Here is a 26,975-nt window from a genome sequence, read left to right as displayed (position 1 = left end):
GTTTCCGTTTGCTAGGTGGGGTTGGTTTCCCTTTGGGTTTCTCTTTGTTTGCTATGCTATACCTGTGCCATTTTTGTGTCTACTTGTGGAGAGTGTATTTTCTTGTGTATATGATGCCTTATTGTATCTGCGCTTTTGATTTTCTTGTTGTTCCTGTTATCCGGTTGTACTCTTTCTAATAAAAATGATTATCAAAATAAAAAAAGAAGTGGCAGGGTGACTGTTTCAGCCCGGCAGCCTGAACCAGCCCTAATGCAGCAAGGAGTACTCACTGGTTTCATTTCGTCTTCTCCTCAGGGCGCTCCTGCTAAGCCAGATGTGAAGGAGGCATTGGCACTGGGAAGCGAGATTTCGCTTAGCCCTGCGGGACCAGCACCTCCTCTGCAGCTGAAAGAGAGGGGAGAGCTGGGAGCGACTGCAATGGTATTAACGCCGTCTGTGGAGCTATGTGGCTGGCTGGCCCCCCAAGAACCTCCAGCTGGAGGACCTTTAAGCAGGGGAGGATATTGGAGCGGAGACAGGGGAACTAACACCTATTCAGCCCCTTGTGAGACCCGCCGAGATTACCCTTGATTCAATCTGGACTGCACTAGATTCCCTCTACAAGGTATGTCTGGGAATCTCTCCTCTTGTTAAAGACCAGACTTTAAAGATTAAAAAGAAAACAATGTGGTGTAGGCCAGAGGGAACCAAGATGGCGTCAGGGGCAGACGTGTTGAGAGGCTCCCCTTCTACCGGCGTTCTCAGCTTATTCTTCAAGATTGACTTACCGGTTCTGCATTAAAGGAATGCCGAAGCGCAGGGGGAAACAGAGGAGCGATCTTCCGGCTTCCTCTGCCTCATCAGTAACACGCCAGATAGCAATAACAGCTTTTGCTGTTCCCTTTGGTCTGGGCGAATCCGTGTTCTGAGGCGGGCAGACCCCGGAACTGGACAGTGACTTCTCGCTGAGCCCGCTGGGTCCTGCGATCCCTCCCCGTCCCGGGATGATGTCGGGCAGTCCTGCGGGTCAATGGGAGACGTCGGGGAGTGAATCCCCGTTGAACCCGATGATGCTGCCTTTGACCCCGGAGGTGATTCAAACTATGCCGGGTTACCAGCAAACGGCAGAGGGAGGAGGAGGCGTTCAGGGAGCAACGAGTGTGGGAAATGGAGTCTCTTCTCCACTTCAACCTCTGAAACCCCTGATTAAGCCGAAAGTGGTAGATATGGAGGCGTTGTGGGGAGCCATGGAGAGCCTTCACCAGGTATGCTCCCAATTTATTTCCTCAACCCAACAAACTGCAGTTCAAATTAAAAATTGTGAAGGGAAAATTCAACAACAAGCAACTAGAATGGATAATATTGAGAAGATAGTCTCTGAAATAAAACTTGTATCAAACTCTCAAATGAAAGAAAAAAACTTAATGATCAGGAAAATTGAAAATTTAGAAAATGCAAATAGAAATTTAAACCTGAGACTTTTAAATTTTCATGTATCTAGAATATTATCACCGAGAGAACTTTTCCACTCTTTTTTGATTTCAGTTTTAAAATTTTCAGAGACAAATATGCCACCATTGCAAAAACTATATTATCTTAATATAGTTGAAGAGGATAAGGACAAGTCAACTATCCATCCCAGAGAATTAGACCTCACTGGGATGTTAGAATCTTCACGGATTGAGATTTCAGCGAGAGCTACTTTGCTAGTAACTTTTGTTTTCTTACAAGATAAAGAAGCTCTTCTTCACCTCTACTATAGAACTGAAAGTGTTGAATTTTACAATCACAAAATTGCAATTTTTCCTGATGTCTCAAAGTGGATGCAGCTTAGACGTAAAAAATTTCTGACATTTCGTCAGTCAGTTTTGGCTTTGGGAGCAACCTTTCAACTTAGGTTTCCTTGTAAATGTTGTATTACCTATCAAACAAACAAGTATATATTTTATGATCCAGAACAATTGCAATTTTTCTTGGAAGGCAAGGCTGCCATTAAGGCTCCCGACCCCTCTATAATTTCAACCACTTAGGCCCTAATGTAATTAACCAAAGAACCCTGTATATTTGAGGCATATGTAAATATGACCGAGTTTAGTTTTTCTTCAATTCAACTACCCTTGATTGTGTATGGTTTCACTCTCCCTTAATGTGGACTATGATCATTGTACTGGAATTTATGCCTTGATAATAATTTCCTGAATGTATTTAGTTGCCTGTATCAAAGTATTCTTTTTTGATCTTTGATGTGAAAATGAATAAAATAGATTTGAATATAAAAGATTAAAAAATGTGAAGAGGAATTGAAGACCCAGGGGGAGAAAATCAGTTGTTTAGAACAATCAGTACAAGCTGTGCAGGCTACTTGTGAAACTATTGTTCAGGACAAGTTTGTAATGAGGAAAAGTAGAAAATTTTGAAAACTAAACAACTGAATTTAAAATTGTTGAATTTCCCAAAAACAATAACTACTTCACCTAAAGAAATATTTTACAGGTTTCTGAAACAGGTTCAATACCCTGAAGAGGGTCTTCCTCCTCTACATAAAATATATTTCTTACCAGTTGTTTCTTAAAAAAAAACAAAAAAACCCCTTCTTCCTCAGAGCAAGTGGATACGTCTCCAGAAGTATCTTTAAGTTTGTTGGATATTTCCAACATACTGGAAAACTCTCAGGAGGAAGTTATATTATGTTCTACACTTGTAACTTTTGTATTCCAACAAGATAAGGAAGCCTTTCTTTGCCTTTTTTTTAAGGCAAAAAGAAGTCTCCTTTCTGAATGAAAAAATTTCAGTTTTTCAAGATGTCTCAAGGTCCACACAAACAAGAAGAAATAGATTCCTGGAGATGAATTCTTGTTTTTTTTTATGAACCCTCCCAATTATAATTCTTCCTAGAAGGAAAGGGGGTAATACTGCAGGGAGCCAAATTAATCACATTGTGCTGATCCATATAAATAAATGGGGATGAACCAGTACTATAATTTAATTTTTCATTGCTTTGTTTTTGCTTTAAATATCACTCCTTTTGATAATGAGCGATTGCCTCTCTCAAATGTGGACTTTAAAAAAAAGTCTTAAAAATCTTTTTCCTTTTACAATGATACCATAGACATAGTATACCTGGACTTCCAGAAAGCCTTCGACAAGGTACCTCACGAGCGCCTACTAAGGAAACTGTGGAACCACGGGGTGGAAGGGGACATACACAGATGGATCAGAAACTGGCTGGCGGACAGGAAACAGAGGGTAGGAGTAAAGGGACACTATTCTGACTGGAAAGGAGTCACGAGTGGCATCCCGCAAGGGTCAGTGCTGGGACCACTGCTGTTCAATATATTTATTAATGACTTGGAAACAAGGACGAAGTACGAAGTTATAAAATTTGCGGATGACACAAAACTCTCCGGTACGGTTAGATCTATTGAGGAATGTAAAGAACTTCAAAGGGACCTGAACAAACTGAGTGAGTGGGCAAATAAATGGCAGAGAAATGTAAAGTCATGCACATAGGGAAAGGAAACCCGATGTACAACTACACAATGGGGAAAGGCATATTGGGGGAAGGCAACCTAGAAAAGGACTTGGGGGTTTTGGTGGATAAAACAATGAAACCAGCGGCACAATGCGCAGCGGCCTCAAGGTGAACAGAATGTTGGGCATTATCAAAAAAGGTATCACTACCAGAACCAAAGAGGTTATCCTCCCGCTGTATAGGGCAATGGTGCAACCGCATCTGGAGTACTGCGTTCAATACTGGTCGCCATACCTTAAGAAGGATATGATGATACTCAAGAGGGACCAGAGAAGAGCAACAAAAATGATAAAGGGCATGGAGAACCTTCCATATACTGAGAGGCTGGAGAAGCTGGGGCTCTTTTCCCTGGAAAAGCGAAGACTTAGAGGGGATATGATAGAAACTTACAAGATTATGAAGGGTAGAGAGAAGGTAGAGAGGGACAGATTCTTCAGACTGGCGGGAGCAACAAAAACTAGAGGGCACTCAAAAAAATCGATTCAGATTCAGAACAAATGCTAGGAAGTTTTTCTTTACTCAGAGGATGGTGGACACCTGGAATTCGCTTCCAGATGAGGTAGTAGAACAGAGTACGATTTTGGGTTTCAAAATGGGATTGGACGAGTTACTGAAGGAAAAGGGGATTGAAGGGAGGTAGGGAAACAAGAAAAACCCAAGCCTGGAGGTCTCTGCTCACTACCGAGAGAATAAAAGGCTGCACCTTCAAGAGGAATGGGGGGCACATTTTCTAGAGCACAAAGTGCAGCTCTATTGCTGCTGGTGCTTACAGCACTGCTAAAACAGCCTTGATGTGATTGATGGTGGCAGTCACCTGTAACTCTAAATGCACTCACAGTGTAGGAGAGGTAAAGAAGAGTGGCTAGAAGCAAACAAGCTCAACAGATTGGATTAGATGTGCACAGGCAGCACGACATCCTCACTCATCAGTAGGGACTCGGGAGCATTACCACCTGAGGCACAAGGTACTGTCATTCAACTGCAGCTGCCAACATACAAACTCAGTACAAGAAGAAACAAAGACAAGGTTATCCCATGTGCGTCATCATGAACTAAAGAGGTTTACAAAGTACCAGCTACTGGAAAACGGGGGCATCAGTACTGGCCAGTGGGACCTGTGGGACAGAGGTAAAAAGGGGCTCAACCTCTCTATGTTGTTCATGTACAGGCTGCTAAACATAAAGCTAGCAGAGATATGCTGAGCCCTTACAGCATATACAGTTTCAGGAATCTAACAGATATCAGAACCTTTACAGTTCTCATTCCATCCAATCACCATTACCTAGAGGAGACCATTCCCCCCTTACATCAGCCAGCACAAATACAAATTGCTTTGGTGGCAGTCACTCGGGGGGGGGGGGGGGGGGGGGCAGTGAGCTACCCTGCTCTGACTACAGGAAGGAAACAAGAACAAGCAAAACGGGGGAAGTTCCAGGGCTGCTTTCAGAGTTCATTTGATCACACTAGTTAATATCAAATTTATTATAAAAAATTTGGAGGCTGTCCCAAGAAAAAGTAGCAGGTAAAGATAACAGACACAAAGACATCAAGTGCAAAGTTTGTGTGGTGAGCACCAGTAATACTGCCTGTCCTTTGTAAGGACGAGAAAGAAATCAATTACAGTATCAGGAAACCTTAACACAGAGTCCTCCCAAGAAATGGGAAGTTAGCTCCATTTGTTCCCCTCCTCGCCCCCCCCCCCCCAAACTCCTATACAACAGAACTAGCGCTGCTGAAGATGATCTCCACAAAGCAATCAGAAAAGGCTGTGGCCTCAGCATGACGACTGTGCGCGCTACAAGTCAATAGACAGGAAGTCGGGTTGGGCTTCACCTCCCATCTCTCGCACAGTAAAAACAGGTCACTTTGTTGCCTCAAAAACTTTACAAATTTGGCTACAGTTGTCCGTGGGGTGCTGAAATCGCGCTGTTTTCAGGTTTGCTTTGATATCGCTGCCACCGAGTCCACCTGCTTACTCCATAATGGCACGATACAGGGCTGGCTCAATGTAATCCTCTCGGTATCGTGAGTTGATGCCTCCCTGTCTCTTTGCTTCCTGTTTGACTTCCTTTTCTGCGAAGCGAGCCTGCTCTCTCTTTCCCCTGCGCCGCACGCGCTAGCACCGTTGCCTGGCAACCGAACGCCGCAACAGTGCCCTCAACCCGAAGCGGCTACTCGCCCTGCAAAGCGAAAAAACTTCGAGTTTCCCGACGCTGTAGCAACCATGAGTCGCCCGGAAAGCACGTCGACGGCCACTGGGGCGGAGGAGGACGCGGGGCCCTCCATATATTCTGATGATCCGGATGAGAGGATCCTGGCCCGACGCCTGCGTATCGCTTCCAAGGAGGAGGCCAAGAGGCGGTGAGATTGAGAGAGGAGATCGGGATGACATGTCAGCTCCAGTGGCGCTGGATCCTTTCTTATATCCAGGGAGCAGCTTCCGGATCTGTCACAAAGCATTTTACTTGTAGAGCCAGTGCAAGAGTAGTGGGCAATTTAGACGAATCTTCAGGCTCATATTCCCTCTTAATTAACTTTCAGGCCTCTATTCTATGCTCCCCTCAAGATTTTGATAATTAAACTCAGCAATCAAGATTATTACACAAACATCTAATAAAAATATAGTAGATTCTCAGTTAACTGGCATCCATGGGCAGGGTTACCAGATTTTCCACTTGGAAAATCTGGACCCCTTAGGTCCACCCATCTCTGCCCCAGCCCAGACCTAGCCCTGCCTCAGCCACGCCCCCTTCTGCTTGCTGTGGTTGTGCCTGTGATGCAAGCGCGTGATGTCATCACGTTGCCCTCCTATCCCATGGTGATTTTGAGGGAGGCGTTTCAAAACCTGGACAAAGTGCCGGGTTTTGAAAAGCCATCCGGGGAAATCCGGACGTCTCGTAACCCTACCCATGGGGATTGATAGATGCCAGATAAATGTAGTTTCTGGTTGCTTGAGAGTTACTATTAAAAATAGGCCTAACTAATATTCTGTTACATCCCTTCTGGATTCCATACGATAGGTCAGTGGCATACCAAGGTCCCCGGGTGCAGCCTTAGAGGGGGGGTGCACAGCCGGACAGGTCCGGAAAATTCCTGGGTTGCGACGGCACTCAGCAGCATCGGCGCCCCCCCTTCGCGACAGCACTCAAATTCGGCCTCCTCCCAGCATCAGCAGAACTTCAGATCGGCAACAGGTGCTCAGTCAAAAGCTTTTCCTGACTCAGCTTCCTGTTTCCGCCCAGGCAGTTTAGTCAGGGGAAGCTTTTGACTGAGCACCTGTTGCCGATCTGAAGTTCTGCTGATGCTGGGAGAAGGAGGCTGAACTTGAGTGCTGTCGCGGGGCAGGGAGGGGCACCGATGCCGCTGAGTGCCATCGCGGAGGGAGGGGGGGCGCTGATGCTGCTGAGTGCCGTCGCAGAGGGGGGGGGGGGGGCTTGCCGATCTTGTTGCCAAAATCGGAAAGGTGAGGGAGAAAGATGGGCCTGTGGTGGATGGAGAGATTGAGAGAAGGGGACAGATGATGGAAGTGGGGGAAAGAGAGAGAAGGGGCAGATGATGGAAGTGGGAAGAAGGGGGAGAGAGAAGAGGGCAGATGATGGAAGTGGGGGAAAGAGAGAGAAGGGGTAGATGATGGAAGTGGATAGAAGGGGGAGAGAGAAGAGGGCAGATGATGGAAGTGGGGGAAAGAGAGAAGGGGCAGATGATGGAAGTGGGGAGAAGGGGCAGATGATGGAAGTGGGGGAGAGAGAAGAGGGCAGATGATGGAAGGAGGGGAAAGAGAGAGAAGGGGCAGATGATGGAAGTGGGGGAAAGAAAGAGAAGGGGCAGATGATGGAAGGAGGGGATAAATAAAAGGAGGGCACATGATGGGGGAAAAGGATTGAGTTAGGGAAATACTGGAGGGGGTGAGGGAAAGAGGTGGCAAGCTATAGGTAGACAGTAAAAAGAAATTGATGAGAGGGTAGTAAGAATGTAATCTAGATGGATGCAGAAAATAAATTGAAAAGGAAAATGAGGGAAGAAAGGGATTGCAGAAGAGAGATGTGGGAGAGGGAAGGAGAGGAGAGAGATGCCAGACCAATGGGGGTGAAAGAGATGGAAGGGGGAGGCATACAGTTTCTGGAAGGGGCATAGAAGGAGAGAAGATGCCATATAGGGGCAGAGAGATGGCAGACAGTGGATGGAAGGAAGAGAGTAACAAGAAGATGAGGAAAGCAGAAACCAGAGAAAACAAAGGTAGAACAAAAATTTTCTATTTATTTGTTGCTTTAGGAGACATGTGTCACTGTTTCTGTGGTGTTGCATTGTATGCAGAGTCCAGCTTCTTGCTGGTTCAATAACCTTTGTCTATGTATTTCTATTTTATCCCCCCTTTTACATAACTGTTTTTTAGCGCCAGCTGTGGTGGTAGCAGCTCTGATGCTCAGAATTCTATGAGCGTCAGAACTGTTACCACCGTGGCTAAAATCCACACTACAGTTTTGTAAAAGAGGGAGTGGTTAGTTTGTGATGACATATTCCATACTAGGCGAAGGTATTTTCTGTGTTCTGTGTGTTCGAAAGACATGGTTTTCTGTTAGGATTGACGGTGTAGGATTGATCTGTACTAGTCTGGCTTGTTTAGTTTTACAATGGGTGTATTGATGTACTGCTCACTGCAGTATATAAGATGCTGCCTTTTCCTAAGTACTCATGTGTGATGTGTGGCTTGTTACAAAAAATCATGTTTTTCGTACAGATGGGGGGGTGCCAAAAAATGATGGGCCTTGGGTGTCACATATGCTAGATACGCCCTGCGCTAGGTGTTCAATTCCACCCATAATCCGGGAACTGCAGAAATCCAACACTTCTGAGAGCTAGATCCATATACAGTTTCAATTTCTGCAAGCAATCTGTGCAGAAGTCTTTTGAATTGCTCTGCTTTTTTTTCTTAAAGTTTGTGGGGGGGTTTTCAGTGGCTTCAGTGTCTTGAGATCCTTTTTTGGTGGTCCCTTATAGGAGAAAAGGATGCAGTCCTGCGGAGCTGGACTGCTGCTTCATGGAGAAACTTTGTTAGGTCTGTGGAGCCAGCCTGCTGTGTGCCACCATTCCCCTGGGAGTTCACTTTCCTGCTGACCTTGTCAGGGGTTTAAGCACAGGCCATATGCATCTGGTGTAAAACTCCCCTAGGTATCAGGGTGCAGGCTGCGTTTCCCGCCACTGATCGTGTGATGAGGATCTTTGGGGGCGGAGGTTACAAATGGTGTTTGGCCGACTGATTGGCAGTTCAAAGATCTTCAAGTCTAGTCATTTTGGAGCTATTCTGAGGCAGAAAATCCTTTTCCTCCATTCAGCTGCTGTGAGAAAGAGCTGGCAGATTGGCACTGTAGAACTGTGAGTAACCCTTCATTATTTCCTATTGGAACTTTAGGGGTGGTTTTTTTAAACATTTAAAAATTTGTTTTTCACAGTTTCTGAGGGTAGGGTTCAGGAACCCCCCACCTCCCCAGACCTGCAAATTGCTATTTTTTATTTTCGTATTTGGTTTAGTTTTGCCGTTTTTTGCTGCGAATTTGCTGGTGGCGGCCATCTTGGATTTTAAACAATCTTTTTTTCAAAGTTTTATTTCTGCCTCAAAACTCCTCGATTTGATAAAAAAAAATTTAGGATGGACTCCCCAGCCCCTAATCTGTTGAATGTGTGCATAGATTGCACTGGATTGTCACTGGATCAGCAACTGTGTACTGCGTGCCATGGCTTGCTGGGGGAGGGGGCGGGAGCTTCAGATTTCACCTCCTCCAGGTATACTAGGTCCTCCAGGTACCTGGATCCATGACTTTGGAAAAAATCTTGCTCAGTGGCCATTTTGCAGTCTGACGCCAAATGCTTGTATTCCAAGCCTGGGGACTCTTTTGGCACGGTGCGTGTGCCTCAACAGAGCCCTGCTGTGGTTCAGGGGTGTGACTTTTCACTGGACTTTATTCAGCTTCTCTGGAAAGCATATTCTTCAGAGCCAGCTCGTTTGACGCAGCCAGCGGGTACATCGGGTCTTTCTCAGCCGGTTGTGCCAGTGGCAGAGATTCTTGTTCGGAAGCCCTCTTATCCAGCTGTGGCAAACCTCGATTGTAGTTGTTGTCATTCAGATGTTATGCCTCTTCTGTCTCTTGACACTGCTTATATATTGGATCCAATATGAACCAGAGAACAAATTCATATCAAGTTATATTAAATTACCAGACCTCAAATACCACAAGGCACTACTTAAATAGTTTTTCGTGCCCTTATTGGGGTGGTAAATTTATCATTGGTTTTGGTAAAGTGACATGTGCTGTGCAAAATTTTTATGAATATGTTTTTTAATTCAATTTCAATATATATAAAGTGCATTGGGCATGAAAAACTATTTAAGTAGTGCCTTAGGTATTTGAGGTCTGGTAATTTAATATAACTTGATATGAATTTGTTCTCTGGTTCATATTAGTTTTTGGTTTGAACAAATTTTTATTTTTTTTCAATTCAAGTTCTATATTGGATCCAACTTAGAGAATGACACGGTGGCGGTTTACCCGCGGCCACCGCATTTTAGCCGCGGGTCACCCGCCGAAAACGGGGAAGAAAACTAGCAGTCGCTGCGGCGACGGGGACAAGGCCATTCACCGCCCGCGGGGCGGTGAATGGTCTTGTCTCCGCAGTGAGGTATCAAGGATCGCGCGGTCCCCGCAGCCACCGCCCGCCCGCCCGCCCGCCCGTAGCATTTAGCCAGCTCCCTCCCTCCACCTCACCTTAAATTTCGAGTTTTCCGGCTTCCTTTTTTCCGAGCCGCACGTGTTCAAAAATCCGTGCACGCGCGGCTGCGCGAGTCAATCAATCTTCTCCTCTGACGCAACCGGAAACAGGAAGTTGCAGGAGAGGAGAAGTTTGATTGACTCGCGCAGCCGCGCGTGCACGGATTTTTGAACACGTGCGGCTCGGAAAAAAGGAAGCCGGAAAACTCGAAATTTAAGGTGAGGTGGAGGGAAGGAGCTGGCTAAATGCACGGCTTTTTGAACGCGTGCGGCTAGGGAAAAAGGAAGCCGGCAAACTCGGAACGAATATAAGGTGAGGTGGAGGGAGGGTGGGGGCTGCTGGACCATTCTTCATTACTTTGCCATACTAATTCCATTCTATGTTAGGTGCCACGGACTCAGATTCGAGTCCTAGCGATGATGAGTTAAAGATCCCAAAAGAAGCCAACTTCTAAATCCAGTGGTTAGAGCTACACTACACTCCTTGTGACCCTGGGCAAGTCACTTAATCCCTATTGCTTCTGACACAATGGGCAGTTCCAAAGACCAAGACTGGCCAGTGTCAAAGACAGGATGCTGAGCTTGATAGACCCTTAGTCTCCACTGTTTTTAGTGATCAACAAAGTTCTATGTTTCTATAATCACCCTAATTCTGTTATCATTGGACTAGATATTCAAAATGATTTAAATGGCCAGGACAGGCTCCTGGCTGTTCAAATCATCTGTCCAGGGCTAACCAGGCATTTTCAATCTTCATGTTCAGCCCAAATGGTGTCACACAATTCAGCAAAAATACCCAATGTTGTTCCTCATAATTTAAATATTGCTCATAGAAGGAACAACATTGGGTATTTTTGCAAATGGAAGTTGGAGGGTTAATTCCCTTGAAACAGCCAATTGAGTGAAACATGAATTCATGCTGGGACACAAGATAGGTTGAATTTGTTTTGAATTTAAAAAGAAAAATGATCAATGAAGAATACTATAATGGCAAGAAAATATAATGATAAAACAGCAACTAATTTTGCCTATTTTTATATATTAAAAAAGTACTACTTAAGGTGAATGTCCATATTGCTGTCTGTTGTTCTGCTGAGCACTGGCATTGAAACAGCAAAATGCATTTATTGCATACTTGTCCTCTGTCGCAAACATTATGGTGGTATATTAGTTGTGTTAATAAAAATTTATAAACAAAGCCCTGCCAGCTGAACATCTCTTTCTCTAGTTCAGCAGCAGGAACTTTGATTTATAAGAATGGAATACGCTAAATATTAGAGTACTAAGGCTTATATGGATGCTGCGGGGACGGTGACGGGGCGGTGAATGGGATGGCAGTGGCGGTGACGGGGCGGTGAAAGGGATGGCAGTGACGGTGACGGGGCGGTGAATGGAATGGCGGTGACGGGGCGGTGCAGAGGATGGTGGGCCGGGGACGGGGCGGTGACGGGGACAGATTTTTTCCCTGTGTCATTCTCTAATCCAACTGACACCCTTGCCGAGTCTAGTCACCTCATCCGCCCTGAGAATCCGGATTTGGGTGATGACCCTTCCGTCCGCAGACTCTTTAAGCATGGCTCTGTCCACCATTTTATTACTGATGTTCTGAAAGAGCTCAAATTGGATTCTTCACCTTCCACATCTCAGGCTTCAGTCAGGAACCATTCTAATGTGTTGTTTTCCTTGTTTCCATCCCATCTGCAGCTTCTTGGTCTGGTTACTGAACAATGGGATACCCCAGAAAGCTCTTTCCTGCTCTCTAAAGCTATGACTAAGCTTTATCTGCTGGCTCCTGATTATCGTTTGTATAAACGAGAACTGACTGTAATCTATACAATCTATAGATTTTTACTGACTATCGTTGAAATATTGTCCCTGTGTTTAGTTAAAACGAGGCTCCTGATTATCAGCAGGTTTTTGAGCAGCCTAAGGTAGATTCCGGCGTGGCGTTGGTTATCTGGTGCACGGCCCTCCTTAGTGGTGGGGGAGTGATGCTTAAGGATTCTCAGAGTGGGCATTATGTTGAAAAAGCTTTTTGAAATGGCTTCTATAGGTATCAAAACTGCGATAGCCACTTCCTTTACGACACGTACCTGTCATATGAGATTGCACAGTGTGTCCTCTGTGGAGATGCATGCCTATTCCTTGCTGGTGATGGATGATGTGGATTATGTGGCAGCTGCCATTTATGATCTAATTCGAGTTCTTAGTAAGGTCTTGGCTTATGCAGTGTCTGCGAGCCAGACTCCTTGGATCTTTCATTGGGCAGGGGCTGCTGCATTCTAGGCTGTTTTAAGCAAACTTCCTTTCAAGGGCCAACTTCTTTTTGGAAAAGGTCTGGATAACCTCATGACCAGTGTTGCTGAGCGCTGCCATAAGTCTCTCCCTGTGAACAAGTCTTGCTGGGCTTTGGGAGGTGATCATAGTAATTTTCATTCCTCCTGCAGGTTTCGTCAGGGATCTGCGGGCTCTTCCTTCCAGAGATATTCCCAGGGCTACTGCCCTAATTACAATAGTTCTAACTCCAGATGTCCTCAGGCCTCAGGATCCTGAGCAGCTACTGCTCCTAAAAAGTCTCAATGACGCCATAGGTCAGGTAGAGCTTCATCATATAGGAGGCTGACTTTTTCAGTTTTTCCAGGAGTGGATTTGCATTTCCTCGGATCAATGGGTGCTGGATAACATTTGGGAGGGGCACAAGATAGACTTCTTTTTCTTGCCTCTGGATTTGTTTCTGGACTCTCCGGCAGGTTGGCTGGAGAAGGAGTCCAAGGTTCGTGCTACTCTGCAGCACCTCTTAGACATTAGAGTGATAGAACCCATTCCAGAACATGAATCAGGCTTCGGAAGATACTCTTTATACTTCATCGTTCCAAAGAAAGGCTCGAAGGACTGGATCTCATGTCGGTCATAGAAACATAGAAACATAGAAATAGACGGCAGATAAGGGCCACGGCCCATCAAGTCTGCCCACCCTACTGTCCCTCCCCTCCCTTTGCCCTGTGAATAGATCCCATGTGTCGATCCCATTTGGCTTTAAAATCAGGCACGCTACTAGCCTCAATCACCTGCAGTGGAAGACTATTCCAGCGATCAACCACCCTTTCCGTGAAAAAGAATTTTCTGGTGTCACCTCGTAGTTTTCCGTCTCTGATTTTCCACAGATGCCCTCTTGTTGTCGCGGGACCCCTGAAAAAGAAGATATCTTCCTCAGTCTCGATGCGGCCCGTGAGATACTTGAACGTCTCGATCATGTCCCCCCTCTCCCTGCGCTCCTCGAGCGAGTACAGACGCAATTTGTCCAGCCGTTCCTCGTACGGGAGATCCTTAAGTCCCGAGACCATCCGGGTGGCCATTCTCTGAACCGACTCCAGTCTCAGTACATCCTTGCAATAATGCGGCATCCAGAACTGCACACAGTACTCCAGGTGGGGTCTCACCATGGACCTGCACAATGGCATGATGACTTCCGGTTTACGGCTGACGAAATCCCTGCGTATGCAACCCATGATTTGTCTAGCCTTGGATGAAGCCTGCTCCACTTGATTGGCAGCCTTCATGTCCTCACCGACGATCACCCCAAGTCTCGTTCTGCTACCGTTCTTGCTAGGATCTCGCCATTAAGGGTATAGATCTTGCATGGATTTTGGCTGCCCAGGTGCATAACTTTGCATTTTTTGGCATTGAAGCTGAGTTGCCAGGTCCTAGACCAGCGCTCCAGTAGGAGTAGGTCGTGTATCATGTTGTCGGGTGTCGAATCTTTGTTCGTAGTGCATTTGCTCACAACATTACTTAGTTTGGCGTCATCGGTGAATAAAGTTATTTTCCCTCGAAGCCCTTCTTTCAAGTCCCTTATAAAGATGTTGAATAGGATCGGGCCCAAGACTGAGCCCTGTGGCACTCTACTGATCACCTCCGTCATTTCGGAGGGGGTGCCATTCACCACTACCCTTTGAAGCCTACCTCCAAGCCAGTTCCCAACCCAATTCGTCAATGTGTCTCCTAATCCTATAGAACTCATCTTGCCCAGCAACCTGCGGTGAGGTACGCTATCGAATGCTTTGCTAAAGTCTAGGTACACTATGTCCAGGGACTCCCCAATATCCAGCTTCCCCGTCACCCAGTCAAAGAAGCTGATAAGGTTGGATTGGCATGATCTTCCCTTAGTAAATCCATGTTGACGGGGATCCCGTAGATTCTCCTCATCCAGGATCTTATCCAGCTGGTGTTTAATTAGAGTTTCCATTAGTTTACTCACTATCGATGTTAGACTCACTGGTCTGTAGTTTGCTGTCTCCGTCTTAGAGCCTTTTTTGTGGAGTGGAATGACGTTGGCTGTCTTCCAGTCTAACGGGACGTTGCCTGTACTAAGGGAGAGGTTGAAGAGCGCTGACATTGGCTCTGCCAAGACATCGCTCAACTCCCTAAGCACCCTGGGGTGTAGGTTGTCAGGCCCCATTGCCTTGTTAACCTTGAGCTTTGACAGCTCATCGTAGACACTGCTGGGCGTAAACTCGAAGTTACCAAATGGGTCAATTGAGTCGGCCCTTGTCTGTAGCTGAGGGCCTAGCCCCGGCGCTTCTCAGGTGAAGACTGAGCAGAAGTATTCATTCTTTTGGATTCCTAATTTCTGTATGGAAACAGTGAGCACAGACGTAGCTGCTGTCTCTCCATGAGTGTTTCTGGCGTTCTTGGATCTCACAGAGGCTTACCTCCATATACCAATCTACTTGGAGCATTGCAGGTTTCTGCGTTTCCATGTTCTGCAAAGCATTTCCAATTTGCAGCTCTGCCCTTTGGCTTCGCAATGGCACCCTGCACTTTCACCAAGGTAGTTATGGTGGCCTTTCTCCATCGGCAGGTGGTTCAGGTCCATCCTTACTTGCACGATTGGTTGATCCTGGCTCCGTCTCATCAGGAGTGTGAAAGTGTGGTGTAGATGGTGGTATCTCTGCTGCAATCTTTTGGTTGGATTGTCAACTTCAGGAAGAGCCACTCGATGCCATCTCAGGCCTTGGAGTGTCTGGGTCTTCTCTTCGACACCCAGCAGGGTCGTGTGTTTCTTCTTGAGGCATGCAGACAGAAACTTCAACAGCAGATCAAAGCTCTGCTGGATGATCCGGCTCCCACGGCCTGGCATTATCTGCAGGTACTGGGGTCCATGGTAGCTTCCTTGGAAGCAGTCCTCTAGGCCAGAGCGCACATTTGCCCTCTACAGGAATCCCTCCTCTCTTGGTAGTCTCCGTAGCATCATCCCCTTCAGATGCTGCTCCCCTGGACGGCACTGGCTCGCAGCAGTTTGAACTGGTGGCTTTAGGGGGAAACTCTTCACCAGGGCAAGCAGATGACTCTTATGATGGAGCCAACATGTCGAGTTGGGGTGCTAACTGTGGGGACTGCTCCATTCAGGAGTAGTGGACTCCTCGTCAGAAACGTTGGTCGATCAGTCGCCAGTCGGCTGGCGTTACTGGCTCTCCAGCCCCTTCAGGGAATAATGATAGACAAAAGCTGCACCATGCAACTTCAAATCAGCAAAACTGTCCAGAAGGCATTCACAACCATGTACAACTTAAGGCAAATTCGAAAATACTTCAACATCGAACAATTCAGACTGATCCTGGGAACAATTCAGGGCTAATCCTGAGATTCCTTGACTACTGTAACATCCTATACCTGTCATGCCTCACCAATATATTAAAACAATTATAAACAGTGCTTTGAGCTTATATGCATGCTCAAGGCCTGACATGTTTCACTCCCTCTCTATTACAGAAGAGGCAGGGCCCAACAAGACTTGAAAATGCACAGAAGCTCAAGGCCCCACATCAGGAACAAATGTTGTGTCAGTAATCTGACTGACAAGCTGGTGCTGGCACCATGGAGGAGGGAACACCTCATGAAAACACCTCATGAAAAGAAGGGGGAGATGCTGGATGCCACAGTGAGATGGGTTGGGGGAATAGAGAAGGAGAAAGATGTTGGACTCCTTGGAGGGATAGGGAAAGAGAGAGATGCTGGTACCATGGTGGGGGAAAAATAGGGAGAGACATGTTAGACACCATGGGGGGGGGGAAATAAGAATGGACAAAAAATGCTGGACAGCATGGCTAGGAGGGGGAGAGAGAAAATGAAAGATATTGGGCTCCGCGAGGGAGAGGGCGTAAATAGGGAAAGAGAGGTATACTGGAATGGGGGTAGAGAAGGAGAGAGATGCTGGGTGGGTAGGAAGGGAAAGAGATTTTGGATACTAGAGAGGAAGGTAGGGAATGGAAATATGCTGGATACTATGGGAGGAGAGGTAGGGACGGAGAGATCTGGGCAGCGTGGGGAACTTGAAAGGGAGATACTGGACCCCATTGGGAGTGGAGTGGGAAGATAGAAAGGAGAAATGATAAAAGGACTCACTTCTGAAGTTTTACCTAGAATTTCCAATACCTTTTTGTTGGCCCTGTCTGTCATAACAAAGTTTTTCTGTATTTCTTCTAGGGCATTTCGTACAGATGGTTCAGACATAAATCTAGAGATGAAGGAAGATCTGAGCAGAAGCAAGAAACAGATAGAGGACAGCAGACAGGTTAGATCTCAATAGATGCAACAGAAAACAACTGAATAAATGTTAGGAAGAAAAGATGTTAGGACTGGCATAAACTATAGATACATTAAGAACATAAGAATAGCCTTACTGGGTCAGACTAATGGTCCATCTAGTCCAGTATCCTATCTTCATGGTGGCCAATGCAGGTCACAAGTACCTGGCAAAAACCAAAATAGTAGCAACTTTCCTTGCTACTGATCCAGGGTAAGTAGCAGCTTCACCAATGTTTTTCTCAATAGCAGACTATGCCTCCAGGAACTTGTCCAAATCTTTTTTAAAACCAACTTTAACCACTCTTAAACATCCTCTGTCAATATTTCCTCCTATTGATTTTAAAAGTATCTCACTGTAACTTCATTGAGTGTCCTCTAGTCAATGTAATTTTTGATGGAGTAAAAAATCAATCCACTTGTACCTATTTTAAACCATTCAGGATTTTGTAGACTTCAATCATATATCCTCTCAGCTGTCTCTTTTCCAAGCTGAAGAGCCCTAACCTCTTTAGTCTTTCCTCATATGATTTCTCCCAGAGAACTCCGTTCCTCGAATAAGTCAGTCTTAGCTTTACCCTTCTCCTCCACTGCCAATTCCATACTTTGTTCCTTTCATCTAGCTGCCCTCTAAGCCTGGAATAAAATACCCGAGTTTGTCCGTCAAGCCCTTTCCCTTCCCTTGTTTAAAAGCAGACTGAAAACCCACCTTTTTGATTTAGCCTTCAGTCCTTAACTCTATTCCTCTGCCCTCCAACCCAGCCCGCTGATTAACTGTTTCACTTAACTGTATCCATGACATCCTGTTTGTCTGTCTTGGCTGTTTAGATTATAAGCTCTTTCGAGCAGGGACTGCTTTCTTATTCTTTGTTACGCTGTAGCACTGTGTACGTGTAGCGCTGTGTACGTCTGGTAGTACTATAGAAATAATAATAGTAGTTCTTGTAACAATCCCTCTGGTGGCTGAACTAGCAGGTAGTGCATCTATTCCAGCCTTGGCTGCAGAACTTAAAAATAAAACCAACCCCCTCTGCAAGGTCACCTGTGTGGGCACTCCCCTTGAAATTCAGTTTGTTTCTGCAGCCTTGCTGAGAACTTCTTCTGCTCGTGATTTTATTTCTCAACTAGTCTTATAGCTCATTACATTAACGGGTGCTAGAATATATGTGTGTGTGTCTCTCTATTTCTTTCTCTCTCTCTCTTTAGCCGCTTTCTTTCTTTCTGTCTTTCTTTTTCCTTGGCTGTCCATCACCACCCCTTGCCTGCTCCCCCTGTCCATTCTCCCTTCCTTTTACCTCCCCTGTGTCCACCACCACCCCTTCACAGCTCTCCTTATGCAGCAGCAGCCCTTCTCCCTTTGTTTTACCTCCCCCCTGTCCAGCAGCACCTTCCTTCTCCCCCTGTCCAACATTAGGCCTCCGTTCCTTTTTCTTCACTCCCCTGTCCATCAGCACCTCTTTCCTTCTCCCCCTGTCCAGCAGTAGGCGTCCCTTCCTTTTTCTCCCCCCCTCCTCCTTCTTATCCCTATGATACACTTACCTTGCTCTGCCTCTGATCAGAGGCTCCCGACAGCCGCCCAGTTGAACCCATTGGAAAAGTTCCCTCTGCGGCATCCCACACCCCTCCTGACGCGACTCCCGCTGTCTTTCTTTCTGTCTGTCTCTGTTCCTGGCCCCCTTTGTCTGTTTGTCTTTCTGTATATCTCCCTGCCCCTGTGTCTTTCTTCTTTTCTTTCTGTGTTCTTCCTCCCTCTGTCTGTCTGTCCAAAGCAGCATTCCCTCCCCCTCCATTTCCCTCCCCCCACACCAGTTCCCTGTGCACCTGCCCCTGTGTCTTTCTTCTTGTCTTTCTGTCTCCCTTCCTCCCTCTGTCTATCTGTCCAAAGCAGCATTCCTTCCCCTTCAATTTCCCTCCCCCCACACCAGTTCCCTGTGCACCTTCCCCTGTGTCTTTCTTCTTGTAGCGTTTCCTCTACCCCCTTTCCCTTCCCACAGTCGCGACTACAAACGCGGGCCCAAGTCCTTTGTGGGCCCCCCCCCTTCCCTTCCCATCCCGCGGACCCAACTGGCGATTTAAGCAGCGTGTCAGCAGTCTTCACACGCTGCTTCGGGTCCTTCTACTGCCTTGATTTACTCTGGCACGTCCGGAGCAAATCAGGGCAGTAGAAGGGCCCAAAGCAACGTGTGAAGACTGCTGGACACGCTGCTTAAATCGCCAGTCGGGCCCGCGGTAAGGGAAGAGGGGGGGGCCGGCAAATGAGTCGGTTCCCGGGCAGCGGAAAGTTGCAGGGCTCCTCGGTGGGGGCGCTGAGTGGCCGCGATCCCTCTCCTCCCAGACCCCCCCCCCCGGAGGAACGAAGATCGGCGGCTACAGCCGCTGGCTTCGGCGTCTTCTATCCACTGCAGCCAACCCTAGCGGAAACAGGAAGTAGTCAGAGAGGGCGGGCCGCAGTGGACAGAAGACAGCAAAGCCAGTGTTCGCTTTTCTCTTTATTTTTAGAAGCGGGTGAGCCGGCGAGAAGGAGGAGGTGGTGGTTTTGGCAGTGAGTGAGGGCGGGAGGGGGGGGAGTCACCAGCTGTGCTGTGCTTTCCCGATCTGTCTGCCGCATACGCACTCTGGCCACGGACCTACGGATCAGGGAAGACAGATCACGCAGGTCTGAGTGCGCATGCGCGGCTAGCTTTTTATTATATAGGATTCCTAGTCTTTTATTTTCTTTGGTACTGCACGTTTGCCCACATGCTGTGGATCAACTCTGTGCGAGTGATCCTTCGGTGGGAGATCGCAGACATTTTAAAGTTTGTCTGCTTCTGGAGGGTGCTTTGTAAGCCTGAAACTGCAGTATGCCCTCTGCACAGCCTGCAGATTGGATCGGGTCTCCAGGATCGGGAGCCATCTCTCTCCCGGTTCGTCCGCAAAGGGGTAGAGCGCAGGCTGCTGCGGTTCCGAGGAGGTATGCCGGGATTGGAACTGATTTCCCTGAGGGGTCCTGATGGTTGTGATCTGAGGTGACAGGGAACCTGAAGAACTGAAAAATCCAGTTTAATCAGCTCCTGAGGTACTGATCTCCCCATGCTTGCACTGTGTATTGCTGGCTGCCATTGAAATACATTGCAGCACATGTCTCTGTGGTATCTGTGAGTCACAGAGTTTGCCGATTTTGGGGGGTGCTGAAATCAGGGTTTTGAGGGGTTTCCCTGCATGTCCTGGTCCCCCCTATCTGTAAAATCCTAAAATTGCCGTTTTTCGCGTTTTCCTGCGTTTCTAACAGCCGTTTTTCTGTCAAAATCAGCACCTGCGGCGGCCTTCTTGGATTTTCTTCAGAGTTTTTAAAGTATATTTTTTGGACTTAGAAGCTTCGTTTTTGCTCCAAACTTCACAGATGGCCACCTCAGGACAGAATGGCATGGATTCATGCCTTAGATGCAGTGGATGGCGGCCGGATTCGCAGCCATGTATTCCATGTGCCGCGGGCCGCAAAGGGGGGGTGAGATGTGTGCGGATCCTGCGCTCCCCTCCTCCTGAGAGGCCCTAACACCCTTCAATTCCATCGGCTTGCGATTGCTGCGTCTGGGGCACCTAAACTGTGCACGGATGGCATTTTTGCGAAACGCAAGCACAGTTCCGGGACAAAGTCTCCTCAGTCTGCTAATCTTTTGTGAGATCTGAGACGCACAGAGCGGTTCCAGCCGCCAGTGACTCTTTTTCCCCAAATTTTGGGGCTCTGAGGTATCTGACTGTAAAAAACAAGAGTAAAAGGGGCTTTGCCTGTTTCTCCCACTCAGACTGTTTAGTCTGTTCCACCTTCGGATGCCAGCATGATGATTTGCTTTTTTGCTGGGGTAACAGAAAGCAGGCAGCTTGTCCCCGTCCTTGCTTCGGTGTCTGTGCCTTTGCTGTCGCCTGTTTCTTCGGTGGAATCAGCAAAGATGGCTAACTTAGTGGATCTGGGTGGTACCCAGAACCATGGGTTCCGAGACTTTGCTGATCGCCAAGCGGTGTGCCGACTCTTCAAGACTAGCCGCCTGCCTGTCTTTATTTCTGGGACACTGTGAACACGGAACCTGGTTTTAGACCATGCGGTTCCAGCAGAATGTACAGTTCTGAGTTCGGAGCCTCCGCTGTCCGCCTCCTTTCTGCAATGTGGTTTTGGCAGAAGTGCTGTTAAAGGTCTGGGAGTTCATGGAGGGTTCCCTTATCCTTGGACATGGCAAAGTTGTATCCCATGACATCGGACTTCAACTAGGGACTGGTCCCACTGGCGGTGGATTCAGCTGTGGCTCAGGTCGCCAAGCGTACCTCTTTTTCCTCAGATAGAGATTATTCTGCAGGATGTTCAGGACTGAAGAGTGCATTTTGATCTCCAGTGTCTTTCTGTTTCCGGTACGGCGGGAGGGCAAGCTGCGGCATCCACTTCCTTGTGGCCTGGGCATATCTGAATTTTTTGACCGATGCACACTGTAGCATCTTGAACTAAGCTGGGAGCTTCTTCAGGCTCCAATAGGTGAATGACTTGGATTCACCAGTGGTCGGGTGCCACGTCAGCTAAAGGCTACATTGAGCAGGTTCCCTTTTAAAGGTTCGCTCCTGTTTGGCCAGTGTTTGGATGACCTTATGGCCAGGTCTGTGGCCTGAGGGGCTCCCTGGCTCTAGACCTTGTCCGACCAGGGGCGTGGGATGGCTGGATTTTTGTCCCTTCCGGTGCACTTCTCAGTTCACTGGACCCCCGGCAGCGGGACAGTGTTTTGGCACTCCCTCCAGTCCTTGCTTTGGAGGTGCAGCATTCCAACAGTTTTCCGACTCCTGGCCTTCTGCCCCTCCCTAGAGAAAATTATGATGCCAGGTCTTCGGCGGGTCCCCCCCCAGTTTGGGGGACGGCTTTCGGCCTTCCTTCCAGAATGGTAAATGGTAAATGGTAATCATGCTCAGGGAAGGCCTTTGACTACAGTTTTTATGGCCTCCGCCGGAATTCTTCCTGTCCCCTCCTGTGGGAATTCCGGCCAGGTGCGAGCCACGGTGAGCAGGTTGCTGGATCAGGCGGCTATAGAGCCTGTCCCAAAGGGAGATCTGGGCACCGGAAGATACATGATTTACTGTCTCATGCAAATGAAGGACTCTGAAGATTGCAGACCAATTCTGGACCTGAAGGCAGTGAACGCCTTCCTGCGAGTTCCGCATTTCTGGCTGGAAATGGTACATTCAGTGGTGGTAGCAGTGGCACCCAGGGAGTTTTTTTGGCTTCCTTGGACCTCTCGAAAGCATACCTCTTGATTTTTTTGGTTTTTTCCGGATCATCGGAGGTTCCATGTTCTCGGGAGGCACTTCCAGTTCACGGCGCTGCCTTTCGGTTTGGTGTTCGTGCACAGATCATTCACCACAATCCTGGTGGTGGCGGCTGTCCATTTGTGCTCACTGGGTGTGCATGTCCATCAGTACCTTGACGACTGGCTGATCAGAGCTCCCTCTTTGGAGGAAGGCCTTTGGCGATTCGCCTAGCGGTGACTGCTGGACAGTCTCGGATGGGTGATCCATCTCAAGACGAGTTGCCTTGAGCCGCTGCAGGACTTGAAGTACGTGGGAGTCTGGTTCCATGTGGACAGGAACCAAGTGTTTCTGACGGAATCTGGGAAGCTCAAGCTTCGGAGTGCAGTTCGGGACATGTTAGCGGCTCCAGCCCCGACGGCCTGGCAGTATCTGCAGGTATTTGGTCTCATGGTGGCGACCATAGTTGTGATCTGTGGGCAAGAGCTCGCCTCCGTCCTCTTCAGTTGTCCCTTCTATCTCGGTGGAATCTTCAGCGGGATGCGCTGGGGTGAAGTTGCCATGGTTGGCGACTGCTTGCAGCTGTATGGTATGGTGGTTGAGCCTGGTACTCTATGCAGAGGGTTTGCTCTGCGCGTCTTGGACTGGGTGCTCTGGTTGGAGAGCAGTTTTCCAGTCTGTGCCAGTCCACTGTCGGTGGACTGCATTAGAGAGCAGATGGTTGTTCAGTCGGCTGGAGATGCGTTCAATCTGTCTGGCCCTGCTGCGATTTCAAGGGAGTCTCCATGTATTCTCGGACATTGCGATGGCGATTGCCTATGTCAACTGTCAGAGAGGCATGAGGAGTCCCCTGCTGAGCCTGGAGGCTCGGATGCTCGTTGCCTAGGCGGAGAAGCATTTGATGGCCTTGCCCTCAGTTCATATGGCAGGGATGGACAATGTGCCGGTAGACTTCCTCAGTTGTCAGATTCTGGACCCGGGAGAAGTGTCCCTGTCCAGGCTGGCATTCGAAGCCATGTTTCGTCAGCGGGGTCGTCCCATCTTTGATCGGTTAATGTCCTCGAGGAACCGGAAGGCGGTCAGGTTCTACAGCTGCTGACGAGCGGTCAGCAGAGCAGGGCTCGGTGCTCTGGTTCATCCATGGACGGAAGGGGAACTTCTTTATGGCTTTTCCCTGTGGCCTATGATAGGGCAAGTTCTGCGCAGGGTGGCATCTCATGCAGGGCCGGTGTTCCTAGTGGCATCGGACTGGCCCAGCCATCCTTGGTACGCAGACCTGGTGCGGTTGAGTTCAGTGAGGGGTCTGCATCTTCTTTGCCATCAGAGATTGCTCATGCAGGGCCCGATAGCCCTTCAAGTTCCAGACGGCTTAGTATTGTGGCCTGGCGCTGTACGTGCAGCCTTGAGGGCTAGGGACTTCTCTTCTGCGGTCATCGCCATGTTTCTTCACGGCGACAGGAATTTGATGGGGTCAGTGTCCACGAAGGCCTAGTGGTGCTTTTTGGCCTTGTGTACAGGAGTTCACGTGGATCCTTTGGCCCCATTGATGGTGCATGTTCTGGCCTTCCTGTGGGCTGGCCGGGTCTCCATTGCGGGACTGTCTTGTTTGGGTCCCTCTTCTCACAGGGGTTCTCTGGCATCTCCCCAAGATGTCCGCTTCTTACGGGGGGCCGGGGCGGCTGCAGCCTCCCTTGCAACTGCCGTGTCCTCCATGGGATCTGAGTCTGGTTCTCTACTCGCTGGCTCGTCTGATCTATGAACCCCTGGCTGGGATTTCTCTGAGAGATGTTGCCGTCAAGATGTTTCCTCATTATGGTTACTTCTGCTCAGAGTCTGTCGGAGCTTCAGGTTATATCATGCAGGGATCCTTTTTCTCCGCATCATGGAGTCTGCGGTTGTTTTGAGGACCGTGTCTTCTTTTCTTCTGCACATGGGGTCAGCAGTCCATGTCAACCAGGTAGTTCGGTACCCACTTTTGTTCTGTCGGGTTCCAAGTCTAAGACCCGTGTTTTGCGGTCTCTGGATGTGTGGTGTCTCCTTTTGAGATGCCTTGAGGCTACTACCGATCTCTGTCTGTCGGACCATCTGTTTGTCCTGGTGGGCCCCGCGCACTGGGGTCGTCCTGCTTCCAAGGCTACCTTCTCGTGTTGGATATGTGCAGGCATTTCTGCGGCCTATGTGGCAACGGAGAAGCAGCCTCCCCTTCGGGTGAGGGCTCACTCTACCGGAGGAATGGCTTCCTCGTGGGCTGACTCTCATGTGGTCTCGCCTAAGGAGATTTGTCGGGCAGCCACGTGGGTTTCCCTTCATACTTTTTCCAGGTTTTACCGGCTTGATGTGGCAGCTATGGGTGATGTGGTCTGTGGCCCTTCTGTTCTGGCGGCAGGCTCATCGGGCCCCCTCCTGAGATTTGGGACAGCTTTGATATATCCCAGTAGTTCAGCCTCCAGAGGGATTGTACAAGAATGAAAGATTAGTTTTCTTACCTCTGCTGATCTTCCTTCTTGTAGATCTCCTCTGGAGGTTGAACTCCCGCCCATCTGTTTTGTCCAATTTGTAGGTCACCTGCCAGTAACTTGTAAGTTGGCTTTCTCTCTTTGACTAGCCTCGCTAAAATTTCCCTGAGTGTCCTTTTATGTAAGCTTAAGGGTCCTGGGGTGGTACCTCTCTGCTCTTTAGGCTGTGTTTTCATTAGTGGCCTGTTCCTCAGTTTTGTAGGTGTGTAATGTTACAATTTCTTATTATCCTAACTTGGCCTTTTTTGGTGGTTGTTGATTATGTATTTGGTTATCATGAGCAACATTGATTTGTAGCGGGGAGTCTCCGCACCCTCCTCTCTTTTTCTTGTGTTTCCTGTTTGTATTATATACTCCTGGCTTTGCTACCTACTGAACTTCAAGGGGAGTGGCCGCACAGGTGACCTCGCAGAGGGGTTGGTTTTATTTTTAAGTTCTGCAGCCAAGGCTGGAATATCCGCTAGTTCAGCTTCCAGAGGAGATCTACAAGAAGGAAAGTTAGCAGAGGTAAGAAATCTAATCTTTCATTCCATCCCCTTTATCATCTTGGTTGCCCTTCTTAGAACCTTTTCTGGTTCAGCTATATCTTTTTTGAGATAAGGCAACCACAGTTGAACGCAATAATCCAGGTGAGGTCGCACCATGGAGCGATACAGAGGCATTATAACATTCTTAGTCTTATTTACCATCCCTTTTCTTATAATTCCTAATATTTTGTTTGCTTTTTGGCTGCCTCTACACATTAAATGGAAGGTTTCAGCGTATTGTCTACAATGACACCCAGATCTTTCTCTTGGGCACTGACCCCCAAAGTGGACCCTAGCATCCTGTAACTATGATTTGTGTTATTCCCAATGTGCATCACTTTGCATTTGTTCATATTAAATTTCTTCTGCCATTTGGACACCCAGTCTTCCAATTTCCTAAGGTCTGCCTGCAATTTTTCAGTCTGCATGCATTGTAACAGCACATACCAGATTGTAAGGTTTTATTATCTTTCATATTATTTTGTTCTTCTAATAACAGATACTGACTAAACTTCTCAATGATGGCACACAATTAGTGACAAATATCCAAGTAGCTGCTGATGCAAGAGAGGCCCAACGAAGAGCTGATGAGAGGGATCTAAAGCGTCTGAGGTAAGAATTCAGTCCCCTCAACTGGAATTATGCTGCTTGCTATGAAAAGCAAAAACTTTCCTTGTTAATTGTCGTGTATTAAAATAAATTGGCAATGTTTAGCTGTTGGAGTAAATAAATCAGTAGAGGCTATTCTTTTCATAACACAAGTCAACACATGATTTTCATCAGAGATAATGTTGGGTGGGTATTGTAGTATTTTTCATGCTGATTTCAAATCTGTGTTTAATTTTTCACTAGCATGTCACATTTATATATAATTAAAAACATTAATTGGGCAATATATCATGCGTTTATAGTATAAACGTATGAGGAGGGTTAACAACAGTTATCTTTGTTTTTATATGCTATAGGTGGTGATTAATAGCAGTCTTTATCATGCCAAGACATTGTACTAATCATCCAGATAGTTTCTGTTACGTCTGTGGTTCATTCACGATGAAAGCACAACATCGCCCAATTACCGTAGATCTGAAGAAGGTATACAAATTGTACTTTGGCTGTCCACTGGGTGACCAGGATAAGTCTTGGGCTCCACATATCATCTGTATCAATTGTTCCAATGGACTTCGTGACTGGCTCAGTTGACAAAAGGCAGCAATGTCTGCAATCCCAATAATATGGACGGAACTGTGAGACCATATTAAAGATTGCTACTTTTGCCTTGTGAACACAAGTGGATTCTCAGCTAAAACTAAGCACAAAATTATATATCCTACTCTGGATTCTGCTATTAGGCCTGTTCCTCATGATGACTCACTGCCTGTCCCTATACCTCCACAAGATGGACTTGCTTCTGTGGAACATGATGGAGAATGTGATGATGATGATGATGCAGCAGCTGGTCACAATCCAGAATTATCTGATCCTATTATGTGAATGATGAAGATTCAGAACCAGCGACCTTTACACAAGCTTAGCTCAATGATCTTATTCGTGATCTAAATCTTTCAAAAGAAAAAGCAGAACTTCTTGCTTCAAGGCTTAAGCAAAAGCACTCACTTGCAAAAGATGATAATATTACAGAAAAAGGAATCATAACTTAACAACATTCTTCAATGTAAATGGCTCATTGTGCTTTTGTTATGACATCAACAGGCTCTTCAACAGTTTGTCACAAGTGCATTGTCCAGATGTATGGCATCACTTCATTGATTCTTCACAGAGAAGCTTGAAGTGTTACTGCACAACAGAA

At 47.4% G+C, this 26,975-nt stretch overlaps 1 protein-coding gene across 1 annotated transcript in view; it reads left to right on the top strand.

Annotated features, from left to right (window-relative positions):
- Positions 1-5,286: 5,286 nt before the first annotated feature.
- DRC1 (dynein regulatory complex subunit 1) overlaps positions 5,287-26,975 on the top strand; it is a 152,204-nt gene continuing 130,515 nt past the window's right edge. Inside the window, exons 1-3 of the mRNA XM_033935808.1 lie at positions 5,287-5,875; positions 16,765-16,852; positions 25,668-25,780. Coding sequence (XP_033791699.1) covers positions 5,739-5,875; positions 16,765-16,852; positions 25,668-25,780 — 338 coding nt within the window. The 5' untranslated portion in view covers positions 5,287-5,738. The remainder of the gene's footprint in view (positions 5,876-16,764; positions 16,853-25,667; positions 25,781-26,975) is intronic.

The sequence above is a fragment of the Geotrypetes seraphini genome, chromosome 3, assembly GCF_902459505.1.
Source record: "Geotrypetes seraphini chromosome 3, aGeoSer1.1, whole genome shotgun sequence".
NCBI lineage: Eukaryota > Metazoa > Chordata > Amphibia > Gymnophiona > Dermophiidae > Geotrypetes > Geotrypetes seraphini.
This window is presented reverse-complemented; position numbering and strand designations above follow the sequence as displayed.